Source organism: Lepidochelys kempii, chromosome 17 (assembly GCF_965140265.1).
Source record: "Lepidochelys kempii isolate rLepKem1 chromosome 17, rLepKem1.hap2, whole genome shotgun sequence".
Taxonomy (NCBI): Eukaryota; Metazoa; Chordata; order Testudines; family Cheloniidae; genus Lepidochelys; species Lepidochelys kempii.
The window spans coordinates 18,930,253-18,951,542 of record NC_133272.1 but is presented as its reverse complement, the minus strand read 5'-3'; the positions used below and the strand labels follow the sequence as shown (position 1 = coordinate 18,951,542).

The following is a 21,290-nucleotide window of genomic DNA, read 5'->3' as shown; positions in this document are numbered from 1 at the left end:
CACAAGACCATTCCTAGAGCATCTCACCTTCTTCAGTTTAAAAAGGGGGCAAAAAAAAGATAGCAGCTGAGGGTCAGAAAGTTGTGAAAAGCATTCTCTAAAAGCTCCCTGTAACGCTCAGGCACATCTGCCCAATCTGTAGCTCAGCTGTAACCATTAGAAAAGTCTCCTGGCTGAAGTGCACTGGTCTCTCTGCAGACCTTCAGAATATAGCATAAATCTTTCCAAAGGGTTCTGGTTCAGTACACAGGTGCACCCCAAAAGAGAAAACTGATTATGGCAACACTCAAAGAACTCTGGAATCAGCTGGCATTTGACACACGTCATGCCTTTCCCACTGGAATCCATAAAAATTGTGTGTTGGGGGAGGGAGGAAAAAGGAGAAAGGAGCCCAGAGACAGCCAATGGTAACATCTGCTGACACATTTATGCACCAAGAAAAGACCTCATCTTCAAACCATGGACGTCTGAGTCTTCTGCCCCAGATGAGTAAGCAAATTCATTCAAGTCTAAATGAGTAAAAGGACCAATCTGGAAGGAATAAATTATTGCCACTTTTTCCTTTTATTTCAGAGAGCCACTAGAAGGGGATGAATTTTCTTAATCACTTGGATCAGAAAAGACAGAGGTCCATGACTATTTTAAGATGGAATGGCTTTCCTATGTACATTACTATGTCTCTAGAACTTAAAAGTGGGAGAATGGGCCAGGTACAGTATTGTCTTACAGTCTCAGAATAAGAGAATACCCTATTCAGGACAATTATCAGGTCTATGCACAAAAGCAAAGAAATGCAGAGAGCTCATAGATGCTCTTCCCTTTCTTCCTGCAAAGTGTGCCTCTCACACCAAGATCAGGTCAGAAAGGTGGAATATGACAATGTTAGGTTTCAGAGTAGCAGCCGTGTTAGTCTGTATTCGCAAAAAGAAAAGGAGGACTTGTGGCACCTTAGAGACTAACAAATTTATTTGAGCAAAAGCTTTCATGAGCTACAGCTCACTTCATCAAAAAGCTTTTGCTCAAATAAATTTGTTAGTCTCTAAGGTGCCACAAGAACTCCTTTTCTTTTTATGACAATGTTGATGTCCCTGTCACTGCTCACTGCAACAAGAGGCTGCTTTGTGGCATCTGAGACCAAATACCCCATTGTCTTTTGCCTGAAAAGTTCAAGATACATTTAAGCTTCTGCCCTTCCTGTCCAACTTGCAATGAACCATTAGTTATTTTTTCACGTTTACTATACTGGAAATGAAAGTTAAAAGGTCACTTGCACTGTTCATACAAACAATGCAAACTGGGGGCAAGAGAAAAAAGAATCATGGCTGGTGATCTGATCTGATCTTCAGTAGCATCTGCCTGTCTGACTAGCTGGAAAAGATTATCACACCCATCTAAAGTAGCAGGATTATCAGAAGGAAATAACTTTTTATCTTGGCTAAACAGCACACTCATTACAATAAATTAACGTCCTTTATACAGTCTCTCTTACAGCCAGTTTCTTGTCAATGCACTTGGAAATATCTCCAAGGTAGTCACTGCAAAATTAGAGCCGACTAATCAAGTAAGCTACCAAAATTCACTATGACAGTAGCTTACATTATACATATTCAGTGCACAGCACTCTAAAGCTTATGTAATGGAAAGGAACTAACAAGACAAGGACCAAATTTACACAATTAGCACAGCTCCATTGACTTAAATAGAACTATGCTTATTTATGCTGAAAAACTGGCCTAATGTATGTTGAGTTCAAAAGATTAAAAAACAAAAACACACATTGGTATACATTGGCATCGAAGTACTGCAGTACTGACCACACATACAGTACAGGATTGAGATTTCATAAACATCTGAGAGGGGCTCACATCCGCAAGACTCAGTGGCTGTCATTTAAAAGTCAACCTTTACTTACAGATTTCCACAGTTACTGGTTGTTTCCTTTTCCAGCTATCAGGGGAAATGCTGATATCCAAGACACCATGCAGTAAAGAATCCTGACTTTTTTTAAAAAATGACACCTGCTGTAACTATGGAATTTGGAACCCTAAAAAGGATGGGTGATTTAGGGGTTCCCCCCCGCCCCGAAACCAGGAACTTAGTGTTAATCAATGGAATTCACTCTGTAAGGCAGGAAATTCTCTCATGAAGGAGGATTTTTAAAGGATCATACATGGGTAACTAATAAGTTCAAGAAAACCATCATAATTTCCTCGTAGCATCTCTTCCAGCTTGTAGCAATAAAGAAATAACTGTTTAATACAGTAAAATAATGTTCTAATGTAAACAGTTTGTTCATCACCTTTATTACAACAAAAAGAAATAATAGAGAATGAAGAAAATGTTAGATACTAGAAACAAACTTTCTCCTGATAAAAACAGTAAAGGCTTGTCTGCTTGACACTATAATTTCCATTGTAAAATCTCAGGGCATCATCAAAGCATCTGACACTAGAAGAAGCCATTTAAAATGAAAACAACAATGGCATATAGGAATGCTGTAGTAGCAAGCACTAAGGGCCTGTTGGCATTAACACTCCACGCCTCTCTTTTTGGAGACAGGTGTCTCGGCTTTCCCATAACACTTCAGATTAAGATCTGGGATGCACATAGGATGCATATTTCTTTCTTGTAACTCCATGAAATAGCAGGTTGCACACCTCTCAGCTTTCTGAGACTTGCTCCTAACTAATGCAGAACCCCACCGTTTTAGGTGATTTTCTTCAACTGCAAAGAGTTCAGGAGGACTTGGGCCAAAGAGCATAATTTGATTTACAGCAGGAAAATGTTTCCATGCTACACTGAAAAAGAAACCCCAATTCCTCAGTGTAGGTTCAGATGCAATTGTCTGTTTTTGAAAATGGTACACTTCTCTTGCATAATTACATGTACATTTCCAGTATATTTGGTGTTAACATAACCCAGTACGCCTGAAAGCATGCACAGTTATAAATATATACAGAAGATGAACTAGCAGAGTGAGACTGCTTTTAAAGCATAGGTACTTTAACATTAAAATGACTGAGGTAACATTACACGAGACAATCCTATTATATTCCTAGAAATCAACAGTTTGATCAGTCATTACATATTATTAAAATTTCTATTTAAAACTATAATTTTTACATCTTACTAAACAAACTGTCACAGACATGTCATAGGTAAAGAAATGCAGTTACAGAATAATGAAAGTTAAATAAAATGTATTGAACATTATTAATACTGTATTTCGATAAATGTCCTCTCCTGAGATAATAAATATAAGCAAAGCCAGAGACGGCAAAGATACAGAATGAACAAGCTTTTCATTTTGAACTTCAATAGTTATTTTGCTAATGTAATTTAGCGGACTATAAACCTATAGGATGAATTTCTGGAACAGCCTGAAGGGATGGAAAAAGCTGGTTAATATCTATACAACTTCATACCACCAAATATTGCTCAACAATGTGGGACAGTACAGTGCAAAATCTACAGTTTTAGCTCTTTAAAATTCCTCCTCTCATGCAGTGTGAACTCCATTGAATAATCAATAGTTCCTGAAAAAAGAGATATATACTCTCTTATTGCAGGACTGGAAAAATGTTAAAGAGACAGGCCTATACACGGATACTGAGGAGGAGACATTATATGGTTAGGTCCCAGTCCTGCAATAATTTCAGTGACCGCAAAGTCACAATTTAAAGAATACATCACAACAGGATTGGTAAAAGAGTATGAAACAAACATGCATTACAACTGAATCTGAAGACATTTCAAGCTACAGATTTCTACTGTTTTTTCAAAAAGAATTTCATTGTTGAATCTAAATAACTACTTTAATACCAAATTTTCAATTCTAAACTTGCAGGAAACACTCAATATACTTACAGGAAAAAACAGCCTGCTAACATTTTAAGGCACGACAAGAGAAAACAATTTTCTTTATGAATATCCATTAAAAATACAGTCAAATACAAGCCAAATATTGGCGAAAGTTCTGCCACATCTATATTTTTGAATGGTAAGCACTTCTGATCACAAGTCACTGGTAACCTCAACAATCGATGATTTTACAAAAAAATCTAACATGCTATTTTGGTCCTCATCTCTCTCCTCAAGTTCAGAATGTGATCAGTCTTTGCTGCCTAAGTATCCAATCCTACTCCCACTGAAATGGGAATCTTTATACTGAATTTAATGGGAGATGGACTAAATTCTAAAGTTAGCCATTTAAAGTACTTAAGATACTGAAAACGGATTCTTCAGCGAAATCAAGATACAAAGCTAGAAAGTCAATTACCAACAAAAAAACCCCCAAACCCTTACTGATTAGTAAAATGATCAAAACCACCAACGTAAATGTTTGCTGCTTTGACCGTCAGATCTCGACTCTCACCTTAATAAAGACAACCCACACATTATTGTGTTTGTATAAAAGATATTTACTTCAATTATCACACCTAGGGTGCTAGTGAATAATAATAATAATACATCATGTGAGTTTCATACAGTGATATTGCTTCTCCATATCATATAGGGACCGTTGTACAGTGCTGAGAACAAACATTATATGGCTAACCAAACAAAGACAGAAGAAACAATGCCATTCTGCTGACGGAGGGAGTACTTCCCTGCTATTGCCAGCCACATAAACTTTTACTTTTATGTTTAAACAAATACCAAGAAATAAAATGTTACAAAAGATGAGTCACAGCAACACAACGTGGGCTTCTCAAAGCTACTTGTACAAAAAAAATGACACTTTTTTGGTCAATTGGTTCTTTGTGAGGATTTTTTTTTAAATTTGTGATTGTGAACATAACAAACAAGCTCTAAAAATGTCTAAGACTTAGTGCGTTACAGAAAAAATATAAAATACTGCTAAAAATGTAAGACACCACAATACACGGGGGTAAAACTGAGCTTATTATTTAAAAACAAAAAAGTTCTCAGGAAAAAGTACACCACTTTATCTGTCTGAGTTCATCTTGTGCTGTGTTAGTAGTCAGGGCATTCATTTCAAAAGTCTGCCCATTATCATGGCAAGTAGTTATTGCACAAATGCAAAGAGTTAATTTCTTAATAAAAATGAAAAGGGACATGAGGGAAACAATTTTAAAAAACAAAAGCACCCCCACTCCCAAACAAGTTAGTCTCAATTTACTTTGGATTTAACGTCCAAATTCACACACTTGACATTCTTGGAGCATTTACAGAGAGTGGGACAGACAGTGCCTGTCTTCTTAAAAGGAACAGCAGAAAACAGCTTTCAACACAGAAATGCATAGACTATTCTGATAGAAATGAAAACCTTTAGCAGAAATTACCTAATAGTTTAATTGTAGGGCCTTTTTCCCCCTCTGCTAGAAGGAGAATGTCACGGCATTGGGAAAAATGTTATTTCTGAAAAATTAATCTGATGTTCTTAGTGGGATGTCCTCAAAACAAAAAAAACGGCAAAGTGCAAGTTTGCTTCCAATCCACAGAAGAGGTGATGCGCCATGCAACAATCACAGCTCCTTACATCTTTGCCTTCTGTAAGGCTCTTTTTGCTGGGCCAGTGCTGGTTCAGTGCTTACTGATGGCCCTTGACATTGTCCCCCAAGCAGACACATTCCCCTCTCATATAAACAGGGCTATTTCTAAAGCAACATTTCAGTTGTTGTTTAAGCAGCTCTCTCTCTCTCTCGAACTGTTACCTACCCACAGAATGCTTGTCTTAATGTGTTTCTACATTGCAAAGAAACCAAACAACTCTGTCAGCACAGATACAAATTTACAACTAGTATTTTCATATTTCATACCAGGAAAAGTTGTTGCTGCACAAGATTGTTTTGACCAACTTCATGTGTAAGAAAAAATAGTTATGAATGCAGAAATCAAAACACGTGCCAACAAAGACGAACATCGTAGGAACCCAGTCTCTCTTGTTTTAAAGTAATACTCTTGAGCAGTTTGCAATGTACCTTGACAAAGGGATATTGCATCTTCATGAAATCTTAACAGAGGCTCTAGGAGGCTTAGGGTATTTTTTGTCTCTCTTTATATCGGAGTCTCTTCCCTCACAACTGAGTCTTTTTAATCTCAATACTAAATGGTTTTTAATATTTAAATACAAATATTTAGTAGACATTTATACAGAGTCCTTTTTAAGTGGATTACTCCAGAAAACACAACATATTGATATGGGTATTGATCAGTCAAGTACATGCCAACCCATCCAATTCCCAGAATAGGTCAATTTTTCTAAACAGAACAGAATAGAATGAGTTTGGTGTGCTGGACCATCTATGTCCATGTAAGCAATAAAAAGTGATATGTATACTTCTGTTGTGTATATATAAAAATCTCTGAAAGGCATTTTAAAGTAATCTCACTAGAAATAGGAAAGACCAGAATTTTGTTTTGTTCTAATGATGAAAAACTTTTATATAATTAGACATATGTTGCTGTGTAAAGAGCGAGTTTTAGAAATAAACAAAGGCTAGCTAGTACTGACTGAGGAGGTAGGAGTGTGATGTAGAGGACAAAAACCCTATTCTTCACTAGTCCCAGTTAGACTGGAATGACCTTATGGCGTATCACCATTTGAAGACGATATGGCTAAGGAAGTTGAAATGAACACGTTATGTGCATATTTTAAAGTTATGTAAGAACATGGTAAAAGTTAGCCATAGCTGGAGATCACATGGGTGCTTGACCAATCAAGTTTTTTAAATGCTCACTGAGAGACCATTAGTATGATTTTTGAGAGACTCTTGTTATGAGTGTAAGAGACATTGTTGCACAATGGTGGACTATTTATTCCAAAATTTCATCATGCAAATATAACCACTGTGAATATACTCTTCAGTCACCTGAATCCTCCTAGAGTAAAGCTTACATTTGCCTACATTGGGTGTACAGGGTGTTAGCTCCTAAATATAAAACTAGAACTTCTATTGCACAAAGCTTTAAATGCACGGTAGTATTGAGTGCTTTTTATCAAAGGGACCAGTAACCCAGGGCTACGGAAATGTGCCTTGACTGGTCTTTTTTTCAGAAATAAAAAGTAGGCTTTTGCGTGTGCTGAGGTCTAGGTCACTGTGTGCTAGGTCACTCTCGAGGAAGAGATGAGGAGAGAAGGCACCGTATCTTTCTGATTGCAGGGAGTTTGATAAATAGCACGTTTTATGAAAGACGTACAGGCTAAACACTGCTAGGAAATTGTGTGATAATATTGCTTAAACTAAAAACATTTCAAAATAATCTAAAAACATCCCCCCGCAAAGAACAAACAAACAAACAAACAGGAAATCTGTGACCTTCTTCATTCCCAGGGAGGATGAAAAAGGAATGGAAGCCTCTTATGGAGGGGAAAGTGGGGAGAGACAAAACCCACCCGACAGCACAATATAGTCGTGTTGCTTATTCTTCACCTGCCCTCCTTTAAGCTAGTTTACCTAGAACACTTACTGTATATATTATACTCGCTATTCACAGGTAACTAGGTGCTTTGGAAACACTTTTTTTTTTTAAAGCTAATTAATTTACACACAAATAATACATTAAAATAGCAGTAAGGGTCTAATGGAAACTAACAAAAGCCAGAGAAATGCAGAGTGAACCCTGACTGAGTACCAGTCTTATAACACATGGAGATCTATTTTTTTTTTAGTCCCACATATGTAGGATTGGATTTATAAAGCCAGTTAAATGCTTAGTTTTTTAAAAATATATTGCTCCTTCAAAGTAATCAAAGTCCCGTGAGGAACTTACAATATGCAATTTCAATTAGATACACCTCAGGAGTAGAATTTTCAGCCTGCAGGGGCACCAGAGGTGAACTGCTGGTTTTGTCACTTGGTTTAGTTTACTGAAAAATTCTTCCTTTTTTAAAACCTACCAATATACAGAGTTTGCAAAATAAAAATCATTTTTGTAAAGGAGGGAACGCTGCTCCCTTTAACTGACCATACTGTATGTAGGCATAACAGCTCATATTGTACATGTAAGAGTGCTTAGTGCATGAGGTTCCCGATAGCCATTTCAGGGCAAAACTTATTTACACACAGTTACAGGGTGAGTTTAGGACGTGATTTCATCTTTAGTTCTAAATTATCTAGCTTTTGTACATTTCAGCCAGACCCTTGACATTACTTTTGTGTATTCTAAATGTGAACTTTTTATTTTTCATGTTAATTAAACCTGCATGGCCAAACAATCTGATCCCTCAAAAGCCTGCAGTCACTTTCTTGCAACGTGGATTTAGCCTAGCAAGTGGGAAAATGGCACTCTATGCATTAATATACACATTAGCATGTAAATAACATTTTTAAACCTGCCATCCACCCATGCCCCAAAGCATATAATTTACCTGATAGACTATAGCAATTCCTTACTGAGCCACTAAGGCCTAAATTGTAAATATGCTACATATTTAGGAACTTTTCCAAACAGGAATAGTGTAAGTATACATGTTTAAAAACTTTAAAAAATGCATATTATTGACCCGCACAACTAGAAGGTGATAACACAATTAACATATTATTATTGTTACCAATAGAAAGATTGTGCTGTTGCAAACATTACCACAAAATTACACAGTAACTATGCAAAGAACTCCTGTCACCATTACTTCAGGAAATTCTTGGGATTCTTCTCCACTTTCTGTGGATCTTTGGATGAGTACTTTACTTGGTAGTACAAATATCTCCAAAAATAAAATGAACAGCCATAGATATGCCTCTGATGGATGGAGTGGGGGAAGTGGGGCAGCAGTTAGTATTTATAGTAGTTTCCTAATATGACTGTTTGTCATTTAACTTTTATATGGTCAGGGCTCACTTGACTGTTTCAGTTTAATAGAGAAACTGAACTGATACAGCAAAGTCACCAGATTTAGTAATAGAAAGAATCTAGAAAGAGCTCTAGATTGCGCTCTTGGACACGCATTATTTTGACTAAAGTCAATGAGAGTTGCATGCTTGTATGATGGCAAAACTTGTCCTTTGGCAAACATCGGTCAAAAAATAAAAGATTAAATAATCAGAGTATAATTTTAAAGTAGATATTGTTTCTTCTACACATTTTTGTGCCTGAACATGCTCATGAATGGTGATGAACTGACAACCCTGGTGACTCAAGTCCATTTTTTACCCACACAACAGGTTCAGCAGTGCACGCTTTCCCCTCTCCATCAGCGGGCCTTGGGCCTGACATAGAAGGGGCGAGAAGGGTGTTTAGTCTCCATGGCCAATCAATTCTTGGCCTTTACAGAGGATGCTAATAAGGGTACCAATTAGTAAAAAGTTGTGTGGTTAATTTTTGGGACGTGAACACTTCTCTACGAGGAACTGACCTGAGACCAAATAATTTATTTCACATATGCCAAAGAACAAGGTGAAATTCATCACTGTGCTGAGGGTCATCACAAAACCAAAGCACCACTTAAGATATATTTTCAGGGCTTAACTGGGTTTTTAAGGACTACAGGAGCCTATAGTTGACCCTCCCCAAAGGAGGGTCTTTTAATCATTGTATATTAATAGGATATGGCATATTGCATTACACACAAAATTTAGCAGCTCAGATACTGGGGTGATAAAGGCCATAAAAGTAAGTACCTGGATACATATGGTAACAATGGATTTATTTTTCTTAAAGTCTATTGTTACATATATTTAATACATGGTTTATTCAATATTAACTATATTAAAGCCATAAAATGAATAGGGAAGGAAAATAAAACAATTTTTGATGAATAATACATACCAAACTCTTATATAGTACTTTTCATCCATAGATCTCAAAGCACTTAACAAAAGAGGTCAGTATCACGATCCCCATTTTACTGATGGGGAAACTGAGGCACAGAGAGGCAGTGACTTGGCCATGGTCACCCCAATGACGGAGCCTAGAATGGAACCCTGCTCTCCCAGGCTCATGTTTATTTTCATTATTTAAAGTAATTTGGAGTTATATTTTAAGTTGTTTGGTACTTTTTGAAAATCTTGTATTTATACAGAATTTTTTACAGGCTCTTTAATTTAAAACTGTTTGATTATATGTATGACATGGAGGAAAACATGTTAGTGCTTGGCTAGAGGGACCACAGAAAGTGCCATGGAAACTGGAAGGCCTAGCATAATAGTAAATTAAACTGAATGCTGTGTTTTACACTTGTTATGTCTGTATAAGTTAACTGTGGGAGATCAGATATAAGCAGCCTGTCTTGTTAGGGGCTGAACAAATAATGAAGTCAAAGGAAAGACTTTCCATTGACTTCAATGGACATAAGATTAGGCCTTAGACCAAGTGACACCTCTTGTTCCTCTCTCTCTCTCTCTCTTACGATCTCCATGAAATCCTCAGAATTAGAACCTATGGAACTCAAGTACTGTATATGGAGTGATTTTAAGATCCAGTATACATAGAGATATACCTGGGCTGTAATATAAGCAAGAGAGATGATTTAAAGAACTCACTTGCTTAAAAGAAAAGCAAAGATAGAAAAGAGAAGGAACAAATGGACCCTCCATCTGCATGTCAAAAATCTTTATGAATGTATTTATTCATTGTATTTGCAACGAATCACTTTGCTACATAACACTGTTGATTTCTTAGCAACCCCGCTAAAGGCATTAGTCCGTATTACTAATGACATTTCAGTTTAAATGAGGAAGCTGTTTTGGATTTAAGTGCAAAAATGCATCTGAAACCAATTACTTTTTTGGTATTTTTATAATTTAAATATGGTCAAAATGTTTTTCCATTTCTAAACTACCAAGTTCTTGCCAAGAGCAATTTTTTTCATTTTATAGCAGAGTTCTAAAACCCTTGAAATTAGGGATTTTAAGATGGAAACTCTGACAGACCCTGGACTGCAGCATTGCTAGTGGGGACTGCTATTTTTTTTTTAATCATATTTATCACATTATTCTGTCAGATTTTCCCCTAACTCTAATTTATTTAAATTAATCAGCATTATAATTTCACTTGAGCTAACACTGGGATGACGCACTTTTCCTCTAGATCGCTGTTTTCACTTTTAAAAGATAGCAAAATGGTAATATTTTAAAATAATGAGGACTAGAGAATATTGCATAGAATTCTGTAGTGTTCATTAACCCCTTCTCTGTAGCGTCCCCACATGAAGGTTACGTTAAAAATTAATGCAAAAACCTCTTAGCTAATGAGAAAGGCATGCGATTTTTACTTTTAGAGATATCTTATTCTAGTAAAGAGCTTATTATTAAACAGCTCATTTGACAGATGATATGGATAGAACACACCAATGCAAGGCTCCTTAAGGAGTGACTCTACCCACAAAGTCTATTTATAAATTTTGCAGGAGTGCAAGCTAAACTAAAATGATTGAGTTCCATGGCATTCAATAGCTACTCTAACAAAAGAAAAAGGGTTTTGTTATCAGTAAGAAAATCTTGTGATTCCATGGATAAAGGAAATCGTATTTATAAAAATGGAACAATTATAATCAACAGGCATGCTTCATCCGCTCTCCATTAACACAATAATAAAAGAGACCATCACACTTAGTTAAATCTCAGTATTGTCCTCTCCTTTTTGCACTACCCATCCAGAGATAAAAATGACAGAATTTTACCTGCAGTATAAAAATATTGGTTAAAACAGCCTGAGGCCTATCCCTCCATTGCTTTAGAGAAAGTCTGAACTGTAAACAGAAACAAAGGTTTTTAAAAAATGCTTTTAAAGAACATAAAAATGGAAACAGTCTGCAGAAAACCTGTAATGCTAGAGACATATATGCATGTTCATCTATCTGGAAAAGTACTAAACAGCATGCCTTCAGCAAGTGCTCGCTTTTCAGTCTTTTTAACTCTATAAAACAACTATGCATAGAGAACAGCCCCACAACCTTTCACCTTTGTTACTCTCAACTAATCAATGACTGAAAAGCATTGAAGAGTCCAACTCTTTTTACATTACTTCTCCAGTAGCTTTTTATCAAGTAATGAAGACTAGGAGTGTAATACTAATTTTCCTAACAACATTAATTTCAAACATACTTCATTAGCATGAAGAAATATAGCTAAAAATCATTCACCACAGATGCAATTTAACCCTTTTTCAACCAGGGAGGTCTTGCCAATTTGGAAAACTAGTAAGGAAAAAAATCTCCAAACAGGAGAGTAAGGTAAGGTATCTGACAAAGAACTGTAACGTGATTCCTAATTGGAAGTCTGGAGTCATCCCAATGGCATTCTAATAGTTATACATACTTTTTACCTATGACATTATGCATGAAATGACAAAAGGAACTAAAGCATTAATAAAGTGCCAAAATATAGGGAATACCAAGAGCATTTTATCTGACTAATTTTATAATAAATACTGATGACAACCCTTGGCAGAATGGGGTGACTTATGAATGCTGTCTTCATTCAACAAAATTCTATGCATTTTAAGTGGTATAATGGAGTTTACAGTTAACTGTTAGTGTTATAAAGGAAACACATCCTCTACAAGAGAGCTACAAATACGCTTTTTGAAAACTGACATAGCATTAACAAAAATAAGCAGACACTTTTGAGTGTTTGGCTCCTCTAATGTAATTAGCAGAAACCTGAAAACTACAAAACGAAAGAACAAAAAGGATACTTTTGAAGGCACTTAAGTATTGCTTATCAAGAAGAGAGATTAACCCTTAATGCTGCATTTGGGTTCATGCTGTAAATAAAATTTTGCTTTCAGTGACAGCTCTCAGTAAGCATTATTGAATGCAATAAAGACACACACTTATTCCACAACAGGTCTGGGGACCTTAATTAAGCAAAATAATAAATAGAAGAAAAAAAAACACCCTACAAGCAAGCAAAATTTAACCACTTGACTGCATCAAGCACCCAGATCTCAACCTGATAGAAACAGAGGGTGGCAACGCATGGCAAATATATTGTTCTAAAGTAAACAAAGGAAACTGATTAAGTTAGAATGTAAGAAAATATCAAGAAAATATAAGAAAATTAGAAATTCTGTCTCTTGGCTGAACTGAAGATGTTTATATTTTGTTATTACTCATGTTCAGGTACATATATTTGAATGGAACACACATTCATAAACAGAGTTGTATTTTATAAATCAAATCAAAACATTTGCTTGTAAGGAGACACTGTGGTGAACAGAAGATTTCTAATGGTAATGTTTTGATTTACCATGTCGTTTGCTGGAAGTTTTCTCAGCCAAACTTTATGTCCCTATAAAGAAGTCACAGTGATTCTAGATGGTGCGATCACATGTTCCAAATTTTGTCTTCGCTCACCACAGAAAGGGCCAGTTGCTGTCTCTGTTTATCAAATTTGAGTTGTGCACCACAAGCTAAATCTCTGGTTACCCAAGCAGGTAATTTGAAATGACTGTAACAGTAAAAACAGTTAAATAAATCTCTGCCTTTCAGCCTCCTAGAGCCTTCTTTTCGTGTTCATGAAAAGGCTATTTTTTTTTTTTTTTAAAGTGTAGTGACTCTTAATTTGTGAAAACTTGAACTAAGTGCTGCTGTTGCACGTTGAGACTGTAAATGAAATACATAATTTCTAAAACATCATGCAAGAAATGTGGGTTCACATCGTACAGTCAAAGTCCTACTAGTTAATTAATACAAGCACACTGAGGTGTAATATTGGGAGCATACCTTTAAAATTGGAACTCCTCTCCCCACCCCCCAAAATCAAAAAAGTAATATTAATTAAACTTAAAAAGTAATGAATGCACCATTAAAGTGTCATCAAAAGATGCTGACCTAAGACAAAGGTTTCAATGATACACAATACGGTCAAAAAGTCTTCAATCAATAATATACAGTATGACAACTACATCTTGTAAATTATACCCAATACTGCCGGCAGTCTATCCCTCTAAAGAATATTTGCCCCCTTTCATCCCTTCCTAACAATCAGATAATAAAATACAGCACCTATAAATAAGCAAAAAAAAAAAATATATATATATATACCGAAATCATCTATTGTTAGTTTTAAAGATATGGCAATAAAGGAGTCTAAATTAGCAAACTTGTAGAAGCCATAACTGATAAAACAGCTTATTGAAAAAAGGTGGCAGTAATGCACTCTATGTGTGCACAAGTACATAAGAAAATACACAGACGTATAAAATTGCACGCACACACTCACGCACACACATCCTTCCACACACCTCTATGCTCACGCATATACATATAGACAACAGGAGGAGTCAGAGACAAGTGAGAATTTGATTTGTACTTTGATCAAAAGTTTTACGCTGTGCATAAAATAATCTGAAGGGCGGAATAGTCTGGACTGGGATTCAAGAGCATGAATATTTTGGTTTGGAGTTTGGGCTATTTACATCTTGGTCACAGCCCATCTGATACCTGCAACGTATTCTTTTTCTACACAAACAAACTTCCCACAAACTAAAACATTTAAATCAGTGCTTGTGGTGGGAAGAGAGTCAGTAAATGGCTACCTATTGGAGGAAGACATCTCTTCATCTGAGGCAGGCCCAATTCCTTCTTCGTGGTGTGTGACATCTGTTACACATGTAAATGAAACTTTAACTGATTTCAGGTTAGTTGAATGCTACAGGTTGTAAAATATGTCCCCAGAGCTGCAGGCTGAAATGTTACTGGCCAACTTTTTTCATTTCTCTTTCTTTAACAAAAAGGTACTAGATATACCACAATTCAAATGAAATGATCAAGTACATGCTATTCTAAGTTGTCTCCTAAACCTCCTGGATATGAGGTCTGATCAGCGTGCTCTGTGGTTAGAGGTTAAAAAGCAGATTATAAAATACCTAGATTCAGATTTTTTTTTTGTCCTGATTTGGCCTAAAATGGAGTGTATTAAACAAATTCTGGTCTGCAAAAGACCAGAATCAGTTAAAGCTATGAAACAATGTGCACTACGTGTCAATATTCTATTTCACTTACAAGAAAACACTAAGTCAGCTACCACAAATTAAGATATTTTCCTGATGTGACTTTTTTTGTTTTGTTAAAAAATATGTGGAGTAAATGTGTTTTTTTTTTAATTCAAAGTTTCAAACAACACGATTCTTTTCTTTTCTTGAAAATATTTAGGAATCCAAACTAGTGTGTTTAGAGTCGGTTGACTGTGCAATCTCTTAGTGGCAACTGAACAGCTACAAAAAACTTCTTATTTTTCCTTTTTGAAAAATCTCCCCTTTTTTCCTGGTTTAAGAAGATAATAGTGTATTATCGCTCTGTAGCCATTAGATGGCAGATAAAAAGCCCCCTTTAAATATGTGGGTTTGATTTTTTTTTTTATGTTTTTGTTTTTTTAAAGCCCACACCAAAGAGGAGGGCACAAGGCAAAGCTGTATGAGTTATTCCAGAAATTGTGGAAATCACTTAGGGCATTAATAAAAACACTTCAGGGTACAAAAAAGCTTGACCACACATTTCAGTTTTCTTCCTTGAAAACACAAACATAAATTGGGCTTAACGCTCCTTTTGTTTTCTATATGCACCTTGGCCTATGGCGTTTTTGCCCTGTGGCCTGCAGGGCGGTAAGTGCGCAACACAATAAAACCAGTAGAGGTCCAGTTTAACTTTCCCAGCTCTCTAGAGTTGGGTGAGTTTAATCTCAAAACTCCCATTCGACGGGCTCTTCTCGACTAGCGGCCTTCTCTAAACGGTGTATTATGTTGTTCAAGTTTGCTGCTTTCTTTTTCCTCAAGGTGTTGTCCCGCGTGTTCTTGGACCTTGCTGCCTCGGAAAAGCTGAATAAACTCTGAATAGAGTTGGCTTTCTGTGAGCCTGCAGCCAATGTGGAACTTGTACTTGGCACACTCAACATTTTCTCGGAACTTTCTTTTGACTTGAAGGAGCTCTCCCCTGTAAGGACTGAGGTGGAGGCAGCTGAGGTAGAGGCATCCTCTTCTGTAGCAGAGTTTGGCATTGTCTCCAGAGTTTCTCCTGAACTTTGAGACCCTGGCGGAGAACTCTGACGTGGTGCTTTGAGCCTACCCTCATCATCAGTATCCTCCAGGCTCTCCATTCCCAAATGGAAAGACTCTGTTTTCTCTGATGTTCTGGCATCTTGTGGTACCTCTTCCCCCGCTTCAAAAGCCAACTCTGCTTGCCCTCCCTGAGACTTTGTGGTTGCATTGCTGTACTCGTCCGCCTCCAGACCACTTTGCTTTCCTTCAGGTGGGCCTTCTGTGTCCACACCATCACAACTGTCTCCCTCAGAGCTGTGAACCGCCCTGCTGCTTCTGGCTGAAGGAGAGTCACTTGATCCAGCCTGGCTCTGACTTCCTGCTTGGATTTCTTCAATGAACAGCTCTCGACGGATGCGAGATCTAGAAGACACGATAACAGAACGATAAATTTGGTGCTAGCCATTCATAATCATAGACCACAGTAATATGGTCCAACTTACAAAGTCCATATCCATATAGAAACTCTCCCAAAGTGCAACAGGAAGAGAAAGGGGATGTCTGGATCTGGGTTTTGATTTGCACCCCATTTTTACTTTGGGTAATACTCACAACATGCCAAAATTTAAGAGATTTAAAGAGAAGTTGATCCAATAAAAGATATTACCTCACTCACTTTGTCTCTCTAATATCCTGGAACCAACACGGCTACACCACTGCATATATAATTGTTGTAAATCCGATTCCTTCCGACTGTTCAGTTCAATAATTACCTCACACTCTATGCAAAGAGTGTAAATTTAACTTTCGTACAGGTAACAGAATTGTTCTAGAATGACAGTGTGTTAAATCATAAATAGACTTTCTAGTTTAGTTAAAACAATACTTGTTGCTGTTAGGATATAGATATTCAGGCCAGTCTGCAAAGGCCTGTACTTTAAGAATTTAGGTGTATTCTTATCACTTGGCTAGTTCTAGAGGTATAAAAGAAAGAATCAAAATCACTGTCTGCTGGTGTAAGGGCCTTCTCTCCCTGTGACAGTCTGAGGCCCTGTTCTTAGGCTAAGGCCTTTGGCTAAGCAGCAGAGGCAGCCATAAGCTGGGAAGTGAACAGTCACATCCTCACATTCCAAACTAGTCACATTGAAATAAGGTGCTATTGGGCTGTTAGGCACTATCAGGACAGAATTGTATTCCTATCACCTCCAGAGAAAGGGAAGTGCCTAGAAAATGTAAAAGGAAACTTAGTTTGATAGCATCCTGTCTGGCAAGAACTCACTTATCAATAGCTGGGATGTGAAATCCTCACTTCTGTATTGTCTTGTCATTATAGTTCCCACTTTGCTATTGTTTGTCTGTATAATCTCTGTTTGGTTCTGTGATTGTTCCTGTCTGCTGTATAATTAATTTTGCTGGGTGTAAACTAATTAAGGTGGTGGGATATAATTGGTTACATAATCATGTTACAATATGTTAGGATTGGTTAGTTAAATTTCAGGAAAATGATTGGTTAAGGTATAGCTAAGCAGAACTCAAGTTTTACTATATAATCTGTAGTCAAGGAGGAAGTGGGTGGGTGTGGGTGAGGGAAATGGGAGCAGGGAATGGGGGTAAGAAAATTGGAATCATGTTTTGCTAAAGGGGGAAATGGGAACAGGGAATGGGAGTAAGGAAGTTGGAATCATGTTTGGCTAAGGGTAGGAATGGGAACAGGGACACAGGTGTAAGGCTCTGTGGTGTCAGAGCTGGGAAGGAGGATACTAAGGAAGGAAACTGGAATCATGCTTGCTGGAAGTTCACCCCAATAAACATTGAATTGTTTGCACCTTTGGAATTCGGGTATTGTTGCTCTCTGTTCATGCGAGAAGGACCAGGGAAGTAAGTGGGTGAAGGAATAAGCCCCCTAACAGTTGCTTTAGGAGAACTTCAATCCAAGTTACGCACATGCTGACATTTCCAATTTTACAGGGTCATACGTGGTTTATAAAGGGGATCAAGAGACAAGCTCATAAAGATCTCCCATTCTCACTGGAATCTCACTTCTGAGAGCATGAAGCTTCAAAGGGTTCCTGAAGAACCTTAAAAGATTCCTCTCTGATGAGGGCACAGGAATTCAGAAGGGATTTTTTTAATATATAATTAGAGGGGAAACAATTTATAAACACCAATAACATTTTGATTTCTACTCCTAAAAATTAGCCATGACTTTGCCTAAAACTAAACAAAAACCAGAAAAAATAATTATTACAAACAGGAAACCCTGATCAAAAGTAAGAATATACTTCTGAATTGACTTTAGGGCAGTGCAGCTTTCTGACTGGTTTTCAGTCTATGAGCCCAATGTGACTTCTGCCTTATTTTTTATTTATAAATTTAATTTCAGAACATTAATAGTCACATGACAGGCAGTGCACTTCTAGGGAATTAATGCACTCCACATATGGGTAAAAGTTACCTAATGTTCAACTTTGTGCTTCCTACAACATGAAGTGTGTAAAAATCACCCAGCAACGTACATGTCATTTTATTTGAGCCTCTCATAAGGAGTTTCCCAATGTCCTGGATCACACAGGGAAATGAAATCATGGGTGGCCTGGGATTTTACTTAGCCTTGATAACGAAATCAATTATATAATCGTAATTCGACTGTGATTAATATAATTGTTTATGACCTCTGTACATTATACTGCAAGATACGCCCCATGTTCCTATATAACAAGAAGAAAGAACCTTAGCGCAGGAATAGTGTAGACACAGTAACAATTTAGAGAAAACTCTGTCAAAAAGAAAAATACCACTGGTTTTAATGAAGCGCTGCCTTGTCTTTCAAGTCACAGATGAAAAACCTTCTTCATGTTTGTGGCAAGTTTTTAGAAACTTAAATTTCTCGCAGGAACTAATGTACACTGGGAAGAACACAGACTAGCAACAGAACACCGCTGGAATGTCTGCTTTGTGTTTGAAGCTAATGACATTATTGACTTGCTTCAGAGACAGTACAGTACTTCGGCAGTAATTGCTGACATGACTTTTTTCAGGACCGGGGACCACAGGTACTAATATTAATTTGCTATTAACATTACATCTATGCATTTTATGTTTATTACTAGGCTTTATTTACTTCTTATAAATCTCCCTTTATAGGCAGTGATCCAAAGCACACTGCTCCTGCGGTGCTCACTGAGTCAGGAGAAGGAAACGGATAACTTCGTGTCTGCCCACCTAAGAAATGTCATTTAAAATACCACAGTTCCACTTAAGAAAGTGAATCACAGCATGCTCATTGAACATTTGGCCACAGCTCTGTTTAGTATGGGCTTGTTTGATGGATGTGTAAATCCCTGGAATTGATCCCCAACACACTAGGTCTGGAAGTCAATAAAGCACTAAATTAACTAGGAGACAAAGTCTGTACAATAAACAGGAACTGGTGCCAGCAGCTAGGAAATTCTGGACAGAAAGTACCTATCAGTGGAAGTTGAATACCACTAAATCAACCACACCCTGAAGACATTCTTCAGTGTTATTCAAAATATGAGGCTATCCTGGGGATTGTGCTTGAGTTCATTGTACATGTCTTTGCACAATTTCCAGGATCATACATAGACATTTAATATAGTGATGTTTCCCACAACTTTTATAAATTAAGTTGAATGGAGTTTAATAATTTAATAGCACTGGACTGGAATTTAAGAGAACAGGGTTTAATTGTTACCTCTACCAAAGGCTCTCTAGATAACCTTGAACAAGTCACTTAATCCCTGTGCCTCAATTTCCCATTTGTAAAATGGGGTTAATACTACTTCCTTTCTTCCACCCTTTGACTGTCCTACTATTTAGAATGTAAGTCGTTTGAGGCAGGGACCGTCTCTTAACATGTATTTGTTACCGCTTCTAACACAATGGGGTCCCAATATGAAAAGGGGCCTCTGGAAGCTTCTGTAATGCAAAAAAATACACTCAGATGTATATTATTCTTATATATATGCTGAGTCTTGAGCTCTGGAAACAAACAAAAAGGTTTAGATGTGCTTGTGGATACAATGAAATCTTTTCTGAATATTTATATTTCAAAGCGAAATTCTCTCTCTCTCAGGTATTTCCACAGTGCCTCTTGCTGTGACACATACGTGCCAACACACATTCTTTACACAAAGATGGATGTGAGGGCATATTCTAATGCAGCAACAGTTTGTGGAACGTATGGCATTAGCCATATACCCAAAGTATAAGCACTGCAGTAACAAGATTCCTGAGGCCCCGAATCCATGACATTATGGACATTAAGAAAAAGGTATCAAATTCAAGAGGAACAGTACACTACGGCTTGTAATGGGACAGACAGCAGTTGTACCAAAATAAGTTGTATGGGAGATATAAAACCCACAATGCAAGCTAAAATTGAAAATGGGCTCTTGACGCCTTTAAAGTACGACAAACAACACATTCTTATCTCTCAAGATTCCTTACAGTTAGAAAGGGAACCCTCTTCAGTTCCATGAATTCATTTCTTGTACCACCTTATATATATTAATAAATAATAATGATACCTCACATTTATAGAGCACCTTTATGCTGAGGCTCTAGAATCACTTCACAGATATTATTTAAAGTTCACATTATTAATTGTTAATATTCTTATTTTTCAGATGGTGAAACTGAGTCACAAAATAGTAGTCCATAGCTTGATTTTCAGAGGTGCTAAGCACTCAAAAAATCCCACTGACTTCGATCAGGCCATAAATGACTTGCTCACGATCACACAACAAATCAGTAGTGCTGGGACTAGAACCTGAATTCCCGATTCCATGCCCTGTATTCCAACCATTAGAGTACGTTGCTGCCTCGGTTGTACATATTTTACTTTGTCTATAACAGCAGGAGTATTCTGAATTAATGTATAGCTTGGTGTGGCTAAATGTGCTGATCGATCATGACTTGTCGTGCTTTCTCACAATGTGCCTAACAGAAGACCTCATGATAATGAGGAAAATAACACATGTCACCAGATTACTCTCATTCATCTGTATAAGTGAGAACAGCACATTTTGCTGTCAGGCTGAAGGGAACAATTTACACAGGCATTACACTCCAACTTGTGTATAATTGCTATAAGTGAGAAAGGGAATAGTTGTTTGTATATGCAGAACTTTAAACTAAGATGCAGTATTTGCAGCGCACACAAATCAAATTGAAGTACAAGTCAATATGACAGAGTAGAAATGTTACCACCTACTGGTGACTATATTTGTTATTTTCCCTCAACTACTACTGTGTGTTCTATTTCTTAGCTCTGTCATTAACAAGGAGTCTTTTTCTGTGTCCATAGTGGCCTCGGAAGTGGCAGAGAGGAGCTTAGAGGGAGAAATCTTTTAAAATGTGAATTGTTTGTTCAGGTTTCTTAAACT

At 37.0% G+C, this 21,290-nt stretch overlaps 1 protein-coding gene across 10 annotated transcripts in view; it reads right to left on the bottom strand.

Moving 5' to 3' along the window:
• The window catches only part of CUX1 (cut like homeobox 1), a 402,959-nt gene that overhangs the window by 42,720 nt on the left and 338,949 nt on the right, over nt 1–21,290 (bottom strand). For 8 of the 10 annotated variants that reach the window (XM_073315641.1, XM_073315642.1, XM_073315643.1 and 5 more), the window contains one exon: nt 3,146–16,305. The exons of the other annotated variants lie outside the window; for them this stretch is intronic. In XM_073315641.1, coding sequence (XP_073171742.1) covers nt 15,588–16,305 — 718 coding nt within the window. In that variant the 3' untranslated portion in view covers nt 3,146–15,587. Of the gene's footprint in view, nt 1–3,145; nt 16,306–21,290 lie in introns of those variants that run through there. 10 annotated transcript variants of the gene reach the window in all.